Source organism: Herpailurus yagouaroundi, unplaced genomic scaffold (genome assembly GCF_014898765.1).
Source record: "Herpailurus yagouaroundi ecotype Mexico unplaced genomic scaffold, PumYag 77, whole genome shotgun sequence".
Classification (NCBI taxonomy): domain Eukaryota; kingdom Metazoa; phylum Chordata; class Mammalia; order Carnivora; family Felidae; genus Herpailurus; species Herpailurus yagouaroundi.
This window is the reverse complement of record NW_024412388.1, coordinates 54,587,459-54,599,886: the sequence shown is the minus strand read 5'-3', so window position 1 is coordinate 54,599,886 and position 12,428 is coordinate 54,587,459. Positions and strand designations below refer to the sequence as shown.

The 12,428-nt window shown below is 35.9% G+C and overlaps 1 protein-coding gene across 5 annotated transcripts in view; it reads right to left on the bottom strand.

The window, feature by feature from the left end:
* LEPR (leptin receptor) overlaps positions 1-12,428 on the bottom strand; it is a 91,034-nt gene that overhangs the window by 9,145 nt on the left and 69,461 nt on the right. For 3 of the 5 annotated variants that reach the window (XM_040470518.1, XM_040470517.1, XM_040470521.1), the window contains 3 exons: positions 11,422-11,517; positions 9,721-9,826; positions 8,447-8,522 (listed from right to left, as the gene is read on the bottom strand). In XM_040470518.1, coding sequence (XP_040326452.1) covers positions 8,447-8,522; positions 9,721-9,826; positions 11,422-11,517 — 278 coding nt within the window. Of the gene's footprint in view, positions 1-2,978; positions 3,099-8,446; positions 8,523-9,720; positions 9,827-11,421; positions 11,518-12,428 lie in introns of those variants that run through there. The other 2 variants (XM_040470520.1, XM_040470519.1) reach the window with 2 other exon arrangements.

Here is a 12,428-nt window from a genome sequence, read left to right as displayed (position 1 = left end):
ATTCTGACCAACAGGTGAAATATTTCTAATATCTTTAAAAAAAAACATTCTCCTGTGACATTGGAACTACCAAGAAATGTCATCACGTATATTACTTGTTCTTCAAGGAACAGTGTTTACATACCCATAGCCACCTAAATGCAGTTTACAGACTTTGTGTTTTTTACAATGATTATAGGACAAAACATGCTCTCAATCCTGACTTAAAGCGAAGAGTTCTATTTACATAGACTGGGAGGTGGAGAGAGAAGGTAAGAGTGCTAATGTCTTTATTTAACGATAAAGCTCCCTAGAAGGGGAGCTCCTACAAGTGGCCTCTATTGATGGAAATAAATGGAATTTAAAAAGATTCTTCTGAGGTTGCAGAGTAATTACTGACAAAAATGGGGAAAAGGCGACAACACAGTATGTCGTAGGAGCGTGGGGAAAGGAGAACGGAAGGAAAAGTATGTGTATCCATAAATATTCATTATAGCCAGAAACCAATTGATCATGTCTACATTCCGTACTGGTGTAAGCATATTATTTTTAGAAATATAAAGATGGCTTGCCAGAAAAGTTAAAAGCAAACCAGTTTAAAGTAATGGCATTTGGAAAGCAAGACTAAGGGTAGGTAGGGATGGAGGAGGACACTCTACTTTGCAACAAATGCTCTTCCATACTATTGCACTATTAAACCATGCACACTGATCACATGCTCATGCAAAAACTTATCTTTTTAAATAATGGGACATATACATCCCCAGAGAACAAAGAGATATTAACAACCATGTTTACAGCAGCATTGTTTGTAATGAATAGAAAAAGTTTGCAAACAACTTAAATATCCACAGGGGGAATGGACATATGAATTATGATATATTTATAGGATGGAATACAATCGGCCAGTCCACATAACTGAACTCCGTTAATGGCATCAACATGGAAAGATCTCAAAAAACAATGCTTAGAACAAAAATAATTTTTAATGACATGGAAGGCATGATAACATTATTAATTAATGCCAAAAGTATTATTGTTCATTGGTCATGGATACACATATACAGATACAGTAAAGTACAAAAGCACAAACTAGACAAATACATACTATATTCTTGAAAGTCGGTGCCCCTAAAAAGGGAAGGAGGGACCAAAACGAATGAGAGGAATAAGCAGGACAAACTTTATCTTAACTTTTATCAATAAAAAAATATGAGGCAAATATGGATTTTTGATTAATTACAAACAAAAGGGAATGAGAATGATAGCTTAAAAAATGGAAGAGATTACTTTTAGGGAATATTTTAGAAACCAGGTTGGATATCTAAAGAATTATAAGTATAGATTACTTTCATAAAAACCAATGCTCAAAGTAATCTGAATGTGAAGAACAAATTAAGGAAAATATTTCACGTAAAAAATTATCTCCTTAAAAAATACTGTCATTGTTTTTAACAACAATGGACTACCGCAGTATGTTTGCTTTGCAACACGTTGTGGGTTTTTTGTTTGTTGTTTCCTTTTGTTTTAGAATTGGATATATCACCCTTTGCTTATCCATTCAGCATTTGATGGATATTAAAAAATATGGCTTGTTGCCACATTGTGGCCATTATAAACAATGTTGTTATGAACATTCATGTATAAATCTCCATGTAAATACATGATTTCATTTCTTTTTTTTTTTTTTAATTTTTTTTTTCAACGTTTATTTATTTTTGGGACAGAGAGAGACAGAGCATGAACGGGGGAGGGGCAGAGAGAGAGGGAGACACAGAATTGGAAACAGGCTCCAGGCTCTGAGCCATCAGCCCAGAGCCCGACGCGGGGCTCGAACTCACGGACCGCGAGATCGTGACCTGGCTGAAGTCGGACACTTAACCGACTGCACCACCCAGGCGCCCCTGATTTCATTTCTATTGGATACATACCTAGCAGTGGAATTATTGGGTCATATGGTAACTCTATGTTGAACCGTTAAGACCATTTTCCAAAAGGGCTGCATCATTTTTTTTAAGTGTATTTATTTACTTCAAGAAAAAGAGAGCATGAGCAGGGGGAGGGGCAGACAGAGACAGAAAGAGAGAATCCCAAGCAGGCTCTGTGCTGTTAGCACAGAAAGGGCTGCATCAGTTTACTTTCCCACTGGCAGTGTATGAGTTCTAATTTCTCCATGTTCTCACCAACACTTATCATCTTTTTGATTATAGTCATTCTAGCCAGTGTAAAGTGGTATCTTGTGTTTTTGGCTTATATTTCCCCAATAGTTAATAATGTTGAACATATATGCATTAGTGCTTATTTTTCACTTATATGTCTTCTTTGCAAAAATGTGTATTCAGAGGCTCCTGGGTGGCTCAGTCAGTTAAGCGTCCGACTGTGGCTCAGGTCATGATCTCACAGTTCGTGAGTTCGAGCCCTGCATCAGGCTCTGTGCTGACAGCTCAGAGTCTGGAGCCTACTTTGGATTCTGTGTCTACCTCTCTCTCTACCCCTTGCCCACTCACATCTGTCTCAAAAATAAACATTTAAAAATATTTTTCAATGTCTATTCAGATTTTTACCCATTTTTAGAATTTTGTTAAAATATATATAAGATTTACCATTTCAATTATTTTTAGGTGTACAATTAATGGCACTAGTTAAATTAAGTAATACATTTGTTAATATGGAACTGATGGCAAGGGTAGCAGTTTGAGTCCAATGGACTGGGGTTTAACGAAGGTTTATACACGTACAGGATAGATGATCAAGACAAGCCACTGAACCACTCTGAGACTCAGTATGGTCATCATAAAATTTAAGACGGTTAGGCCTATGAGAATTAAATAAAATCAAATATGAAAGTGAAGAGCCAATAGTAAATTTGCCGTACCATTTTTAGAAATTAGTATGAATTACACTATATTATTTTTCTCTACTAGACTAAAAACTATTATTTTTAGTTATTTAGGAGATAAAGTAGAAAATGAGATTTTTCTTAAGTTATTGAATTTTAGAAGATTAAATGTTTACCATTAGTAAAATCCTTTGAAATTATATTCTTCACTTCAAATATCACCATTATATTCCAAAAATTCCTTTATTCCTGATTATGTTTTCTGTGTACCTATTAATCCCTAGAAATAAATTATGCATCTTAAGGACTAGTTGTGCTCAAATAATATCTTATAAGATTATATAAAGTCAAATATCTGCAGAGGGGGGAAAATCGGTCTTACAAATAAGGATATTCACACCCACTTTAAGTATCCTAAAAATTCTTCACATTTCTTTATTTTATCAGAACATAGGAAATTTTAGTGGTATTTCAGTCTCCTTGTATATAATGTCTATCAGATGATCTGCTGCAGCTTTGTGCTCATTTTCATCATGTCCATGTGAGACAGGGGAGCACATAGTCTACAAATATTTACTGACCCGACCTCTACCCATCAAGTGGTTCCTTTGCACACACCATTTTCTGGAAAGGAAAAGACATTTGCTGCAGGCTCAAACTGCATTTGCTGAGATGGGCCTGATCATTTCCCTGCCCTGGTAAACACTTAGAAACCATTTTCATGGTGGTGCCTAGGGAAGATTTCAGAGCTTCACATGTTGAAGACAGAATATTTTAGCTTCCCTTAAAGAGACAGTGAGATGGTTATTCTCTGCATTCATATATACTTGTATAGTGAAGCTTTAAAATTTTTGCTTATATAGGTATTTAGTTTTTCTGACCAAAAAAAAGCTCATATTAAAAGAAAGAACCCTTCATATTTAAGAAAATTAAATATTACACTGTAATTAAAAACTACACTGTCTTTTAATCTCCCTATTTTCAGTTTGTGAATGTGCTATGATCCTTTCTACCTCAGGGCTTTATATTTGCAGGTGGCTTTGCCTGGGCTCTACCCCTCCACCACAAAATCTATTTAATGACTACGCATCTTCCAGAGCTTAGATCAATTGTCGCTTTCCTATCTTCACCCTCTCGTCCCCATCCATCCCACACACTAAGTTCAGCACAATGGATCCTTTTCTTTAACAACATGTTGTTTATAATTATCAGTATATCATATAGATCATATATATATTATTATTATTTTCATTATCATTGATTGATGCTTATCTTCCCCACTAGACCATTCGCTCCAGGAGTTTCTGTTTTCTGGTCATTACAACCTGAAGATATTGCATAGTGACTAACACAGAATAGGTATTCAATAAATAGCCCATGAGTGAATGAGTGAAATTAATGAATTTTAAAATGAATCAACTATTTTGGAGATGGTAAATAAGACAAGTTCTTTCTATTCTGCTTTCCACCCAGCCACTCCTTTATGATCTGTCTTATTTCCCAGATACTAAGGAAAATCTCTTAAAAATTTGTTTTCCAAGATCCAAGCAATATCCTAGACTTACATATAAATACTCACTATGTGCTTATTGAATGAATGAATGAACGACAAATAAATATATATGGCTGAAATATCACTATAGCTACAAAAATGTTACTATATGAATTTACAATGGAAGACAGAGGAGAGGAATAAATATTTTACAAATTAAAAAAATATCATGACTTCTGTTTAATGAAAGGGGAGTAAGGGCTTACAGCAAGTAAGTGCATAGCTGAGAGAGGTATGGGGCTAGATGGACTCAAAACAAAGTGAAGTTTCTATAAGAAGAATGATCATCTTTATTTTTTTTTATTTTTTTTATTTTTTTAAAATTTTTTTTTCAACGTTTATTTATTTTTAGGACAGAGAGAGACAGAGCATGAACGGGGGAGGGGCAGAGAGAGAGGGAGACACAGAATCGGAAACAGGCTCCAGGTTCTGAGCCATCGGCCCAGAGCCTGACGCGGGGCTCGAACTCACGGACCGCGAGATGGTGACCTGGCTGAAGTCGGACGCTTAACCGACTGCGCCACCCAGGCGCCCCGAGAATGATCATCTTTAAAACTAGTGCTACCTGGTCTGAAGATAAGACAGTGTCATAGACCAATGGAATAGAATAGAGACTCCAGAACTGGACCCACAAATGTATGGCCAACTAATCTTTGACAAAGCAGGAAAGAGTATCCAATGGGAAAAAGACGGTCTCTTTAACAAATGGTGCTGGGAGAACTGGACACCAACATGTAGAAGAATGAAACTAGACCACTTTCTTACACCATTCACAAAAATAAACTCAAAATGGATGAAGGACCTGAATGTGAGACAGGAAGCCATCACAACCCTAGAGGAGAAAGCAGGAAAAAACCTCTCTGACCTCAGCCGCAGCAATTTCTTTCTCAACACATCTCCAAAGGCAAGGGAATTAAAAACAAAAATGAACTACTGGGACCTCATCAAGATAAAAGCTTCTACACTGCAAAGGAAACAATCAACAAAACTAAAAGGCAACCAATGGAATGGGAAAAGATATTTGCAAATGACATATCGGACAAAGGGCTAGAACCCAAAATCTATAAAGAACTCACCAAACTCCACACCCAAAAAACAAATAATCCAGTGAAGAAATGGGCAAAAGACATGAATAGACACTTTTCTAAAGAAAACATCCAGATGGCCAACAGGCACATGAAAAGATGTTCAATGTCACTCCTCATCAAGGAAATACAAATCAAAACCACACTGAGATACCACCTCATGCCAGAGAGACTAAAATGAACAAATCAGGAGACTATAGATGCTGGCAAGGATGTGGAGAAACAGGAACCCTCTTGCACTGCTGGTGGGAATGCAAACTGGTGCAGCTGCTCTGGAAAACAGTGTGGAGGTTCCTCAAAAAATTAAAAATAGATCTACCCTATGACCCAGCAATAGCACTGCTAGGAATTTATCCAAGGGATACAGGAGTGCTGATGCACAGGGGCACTTGTACCCCAATATTTATAGCAGCACTTTCAACAATAGCCAAATTATGGGAAGAGCCTAAATGTCCATCAACTGAAAAATAGATAAAGAAGATGTGGTTTATATATACAATGGAATACTACTTGGCAATGAGAAAGAATGAAATCTGGCCATTTGCAGCAACGTGAACAGAACTAGAGGGTATTATACTAAGTGAAATAAGTCAGGCAGAGAAAGACAAATACCATATGTTTTCACTCATATGTGGATCCTGGGAAACTTAACAGAAGACCATGGGGGAGGGGAAGGGGAAAAAAAATTACAGAGAGGGAGGGAGGGAGGCAAAACAAGAGACTCTTAAATACTGAGAACAAACTGAGGGTTGATGGCGGGTGGGGGAGAGGGGAAAGTGGGTGATGGGCATTGAGGAGGGCATTTGTTGGGATGAGCACTGAGTGTTGTATGGAAACCAATTTGACAATAAATTATATTTAATATAAAAAAGACTGTAATTTCTGCTGAAAAATTACAATTTAATTGTTTGCACTGTTATATCTACAATATTACATATTTGTCCATTTGTTCATCGATAAGCTGTAGAGCAGTGTTTTTCTAACCTCAAGTCATAGGCCATTAGTATGTGAAATCAACGTACTGGGTTGCAATCAGTATTTTTAAAACAAAATAGAATTTTGAAAATAGCACTGCATATAATAAAATCACTTTGACATCTTTTTTCAGTTTTGCATATCTACGTCTATGCATGTACTGGGCTGCAAGGTAAGGCATATTTCTTACTGTGGGTCATGGTCAAAAAAAAAAAATTGAAAGCCACCACTAGAGAGAAAAAGAACTAATGGAGCAGGCTCCACTGTGAGACAAATAGGCAAGCCAAGCCAGGTTCTAAAATAAATCACCTAATCACTATGAGCTTCAGGTTTTTTCTTCTATAAAATGGAGATAATGATACTTACCCCACAGTGTAACTGAAAGAATAATAATTTAAAACATCTAAATATGTAAAATAACGATAACTAATAGTTATTGAAACTTAACTATGTTACAAGTACCATCTTCTTCAATCCCCAAAACAATCTTATGATGTGAGTTCTATTAAACTTCATTTTACAGGAAACGAAACTGAGATGCTGCAGATTGAAGCATATACGACTATGTCTCAGTGATTTGCACATATATAAGCAGACACTCTTATGAATTACCAGCAATGCTTTACTGAATCTTCACTTTCATACTTCACATGCAGCAGGAAGTCAGTCAATATTTGTGAGGGGTAAAATACTCCCCAGGAATTCAGAGAACTTTTCACAAAAATTAAACAGTAAAATGCTCTGGGAACTTAGAGGGGGAGAAATTCTGAACTACTTTTGTTAAAGGAAGGTTTGGGGAAAGGGGCCTAGAAGGGCAAGGTCTTCACTGACATGGTGGGGCTGTAGAGGTAAAGGGAACAGTAAAGGCATGACCAAGGCCCAGGGACAGAAGAGATAGGTTATGTAAGTTGATAACAGATTGTAGACAGAAGTCATTGAGTGCTAGCTTAAAGGGACTGTACTTTATCTTGTAGCTAAAAGGAAACCAGTGAAGACTTTTCAACAGTGACTAATAATAAAGATGCAATCATTGAGACTGCTTAATAACCTCCATATGACTGATATTTAAAACAGCATGTTGATATTTGGACATGAAAACTGAATTCTATTTTTTCAATTTTATGGGTGGAAAACCAACCTGGCTTCAAGGGAAACTACAAGAACTAATGAAATATTAAACACTAGAGGTTTCTAAGAAATTCTATCATAGATGTAAGTACAAATTATTTTATTGTAGCTAATTCATAAAGTACTTTAGCTTGAAAAAAAAACCAATGTACTTAAATGTAAGTTTTATTATGGTAATTATATTTTTCAGGTTGTGGTGTTTGAGGCCATAATTATTTTTATAGTTTTTAATTGATTTAAATAATTATGGAAATAATTACAGGGATTAAAAATATTGATTCCAGGGGCGCCTGGGTGGCGCAGTCGGTTAAGCGTCCGACTTCAGCCAGGTCACGATCTCGCGGTCCGTGAGTTCGAGCCCCGCGTCGGGCTCTGGGCTGATGGCTCAGAGCCTGGAGCCTGTTTCCGATTCTGTGTCTCCCTCTCTCTCTGCCCCTCCCCCGTTCATGCTCTGTCTCTCTCTGTCGCAAAAATAAATAAACGTTGGAAAAAAAAAAAATTAAAAAAAAAAAAAAAATATTGATTCCAGCTTTTACCTAAAGACAATCAATTTATACCAAAAAAGTATATCCAAATATCTGTTCTTCATCAGATTTAACTCTTAATATTCTAATATTTATTTTATTATATACTGTGATACAGATATATATTTAATGCCCACATGATAAACTACCTACTGAATTTTGTTTCATGCTGGTTTTAAATCTCTGCATCTTGCTATTCTTAAAAATATGTAATTAAAGAGAACCCATATTTAAATGAATACAATAAGACTTAAACCGTACCCTTAAAATATTTTAAACCTTAATAATGTTTGAAGCTATATAAGGCATATAGCATTTAAATGCAATCTTATATATTTTGGGTTAAAAAAATTAAAAAAGGGACCTTCTGAAAATTAAGTCCTTGTGCCCAGGAACAGTTCTTGGGGTTTGGAACATCTTCCCAAAACATCTTTTTCATTCTGCAAAGGATAAATAACAAAACATTCATACTGAAAATGTTCACAGTTAATGAGTGCACAAACTAGAAATTAATCAGCTATGTCTCAGTAGGGCTTGATTCATTTCAGATACTATCCCATGAAGATTTCCACAACGTTCTGTCTAGATCAAATCTAATAACCAGTATAATAATAAAAATAGCCAACACTATTTGACAGCTCTATGCCAGGCACTGTGCTGAACACTTGCCATGGATTTTCTTGGAGAAAATAATATATTAAAAGTGGCCATCAGATGAATTTCAGAAACAATTCCACTTGATATGGCCTCATCAGCTCACTTGACTGAAAGATATATTCAGATTCTAAAAATCTCCTGTCCCTCTTTTCTGCTATAAGACAAAAGTTTCTGTAGAGATTTGGCATGTGTGAAATAATATCATTGGTCTGGACCTCTCAGCACACAGTGATGGGGCACCCACAGAACCACAAGAAATTCAAGGTTATTTGCCAAACAAGGCTATTTGCCAAACTGGGGAGCCGTGCAGTGCTGATTTTTAAAAATGAACTGTCCACTCCAGGTAAATCTTCATCACTAAAAGTCCTCAACCCAAAATCTACAACTCTAAAAGTCATTTTTGCCGTATCTGAGAACATACTGCTTAGGATATCCTGTTATAAGCCTGTTATTTCCTGAATGTATTTACATTTTAAAAATGAATTTCTGGGGTGCCTGGGTGGCTCAGTCATTTAAGCGTCCAAATTCAGCTCAGGTCATGATCTCACAGTTTGTAAGTTTGAGCCCTGCATTGGGCTCTCTACTCTCAATGTAGAACCTGCTTCAGATCTTTGATCCTCTATTTCCCTCTCTCTCTGCCCATCTCCTGCTCATGTACACTCTCCCTCTCTGTCTCTCAAAAATAAAGATTAAAAAATAGTAATAAATAAATAAATAGATAGATAGATAGATGGATGGATAAATAAATAAATAAATAAATAAATAAATAAATAATTTCTTCCATGATGTTTATGTGGTACTAGCAAAACAGAATGTGGTTTCCTGAAAACAGGCCTTTTCTTTTTAGGCTATCTTAATTGTATACTGAATACACATAAACATATCTAGCATACTTTAATGTTTCTGATTTGGGGTTTAAATTAAGGTTTAAATATTCTCAAGGGCTTTTTTCATAAAGATTTTTCACATCAAACACATTACCTTTGGTGTGATATTAATAATGTTCCAAGCAATAAGATTGAAGAGGAAATAATTATTGGCACAATTACATATAGACCTGCATCATTCTGGCGTTTTTCAATATCATCTGAAAAAGACATACAATTCACACGATTCGGAAGCTTGAGAAAATAATGACATCTTTCTGTATCAATAATTACAATAGACTTTTTTTCTGATTTTATCATAAATCTGTATTACTTTAAAGATATAAAAATAAGAAAAAGATAAACTATAATTATGGTCACATTAATAAAATTATTATTTTGTTCAGAATTATGTTTACTGTAATTTAGCAAAACATTTTTTCAAAATTATTTCTTTGCCAATTCCATTTGATCACCTTAGGTTATATAAGTCAAAGTACCAATTAAAGTTCTGATGACTCTGTCTCAGCATCTGCTTCTAGAGAAGCCTACTTACAACACCTGCCAATGTCTACCTTGTTCACTACGCACATTGACCTTGCTTTTCTTGAGCTACCAAATATACTTGCTCTTCAGAAACTTTTCACTTGCTAACCTTTGCCTGAAATGTCTTCTTTTGTACTTGTAGGTCTTGACTTAAATGTCATCTGCGCAGAGAAAAAGACCAATTCTGGGCATCCTAACTAAAGCAGCACTTTTTTTTAAATGTTTATTTATTTTTGAGAAAGAGAGAGAGAATGTGTGAGCAGGGATGGGACAGAGAGACAGGGAGACAGAGGATCCGAATTGGGCTCTGCGCTGACAGCAGAGAACCCTACACAGAGCGCACACTCACAAGCCATGAGAACATGACCTCAGCTGAAGCCAGACGCTTACCCTACTGAGACCCCCCCCCCCGCAACAAGGAGCCCCTAAAGAACCACACTTTAACTCATCTTACTTTTATTTTGCTTCATGGCACTTACTTCTATCTGCTGTTATATTATACATGATTTGTTTACTGTCATTCCCATTAGAGCACTGGGGTTTAAGCTCCATGAGTACAGAGACTGATGTTTACTGTTCAATCCCCAGTTCTTGTGCCCAACATGTATTTGTCAAATAATGAATGAATTTTTATAATTATTTTAATTCTGAAACCAGGCAAAATATTTCTCTCTTCAACTTCATCATTAGGTTGCTTCGATTTGAAGACAATGTGAACAGTAATAGCAAAATCAAAATGTTAATACTCCAACCATGGTAAGATGAATCAGAAATTTAAGAGGAACAGTGAATTTATTTCTATAACTACCTTTCTAGTTTTATTTTTAGGGAACAAAATGTTTCCTTTAAAAGACTGATTAAAATTTAAAGGCTCATAAGTATATACCCCCAAACATATTACTTGGGGTAGATACATTTATATGAATTGTACAGAAAAGTCCTATTTTTCCAAGTAGTCTTTCTGATGATGTATTTTATTGTACAGCTGCATATCTCCCTTTATTTTGTTTCCATTAACTTTTTATCCAATTTGAGACTGAAAAATTTAATTTCCAATACGAGAGTACAATACCATGGTTGGCTGTTCTCCTTCTTACTACCACCAGGGAACCATACACTCCTACTGCAATCACTCCCTGACACATCTATGTAAGACTCTGGACTCTTCCATGACTTCATCAAAAAGAATATAATCAGATGGCAATATAACTGCTAACTGAGTAGGAAACCACACATCTGTGTGAAAAGAAACCAAAAGGAAAAAATTTACCTGGGGTAAAACTATTAATTATCTTCGGTTTCCCCACTCCTTCCATAAATACTGGGTAAAGACTGAATTGATACTTCTCGATGGGGATAAAATGATCTGAGGAGAAAAATTTATTGAAGGGTCATTCCTACTGAATTAATATTAATGACTAAAACTTATATAAAAAAATTTTAGGTGACTCTCCTATATTTCCACACCTAGAAATTTAGTTATTTATGGATCGAAACTGATGACTAAGCAAGTTTCGAAAATAACCTAAGCATTCCAAATTCTCCTAGTAATGACAATACTTTGTAACTAATTTTTGAAAATATTACCCAGAGACAGAAGATTGCAATCTCAAAAGCACGTTCCAATGATTACCAATTTGTTCAAGCTCATAGGATATGAGCTTCCAGTTTCCCTTTCTAGGACAATATGCCCAACCTCCTCTCCCATATCCCCAAAGCTAGCAACATTCCTCTTTAATATGCATTTAGTTTACTTAGTTTCCCTATTCAAGGCAGCTGTGAGACTAAAGTCTTATGAAATGCAAAGTAGGGGCAGGGACCAGGATTCCCCTTGCTTATCCAGCCCCCCACCCCGCCCCCCATCAAGGGAACAAAGATCTGTATAACAAAGCTCAAAACAAATCTATCAGTGATGTATCATTTTTACAAATGTTGATAATATATAAATATTCCACAAGGGATCAATCTCTTTGAAGCCTAAATTATATATTCCCATAACTTAAATAAAAGCACAGAAAATAATCATCTGGACCACAGTGGTAATGAACTGAATTTAGTTCTCTATCAATCGTTTCTATGTGCCCTGATGCTAGGGTCTTTGGAATGCAACTGAAGTATAAGTCTCTGGAGTGATACTGTATTGTCGGATCATGGTAATCATTAGCTTCCCTACTTCAACCTTACTCAGACTTGGAGATACTGTATTATGCAGTTTAATCACCTCCTGGGGCAACTGGTCTACTCTGGGGAGTTTATATTGCCTACATCACCAAGTCC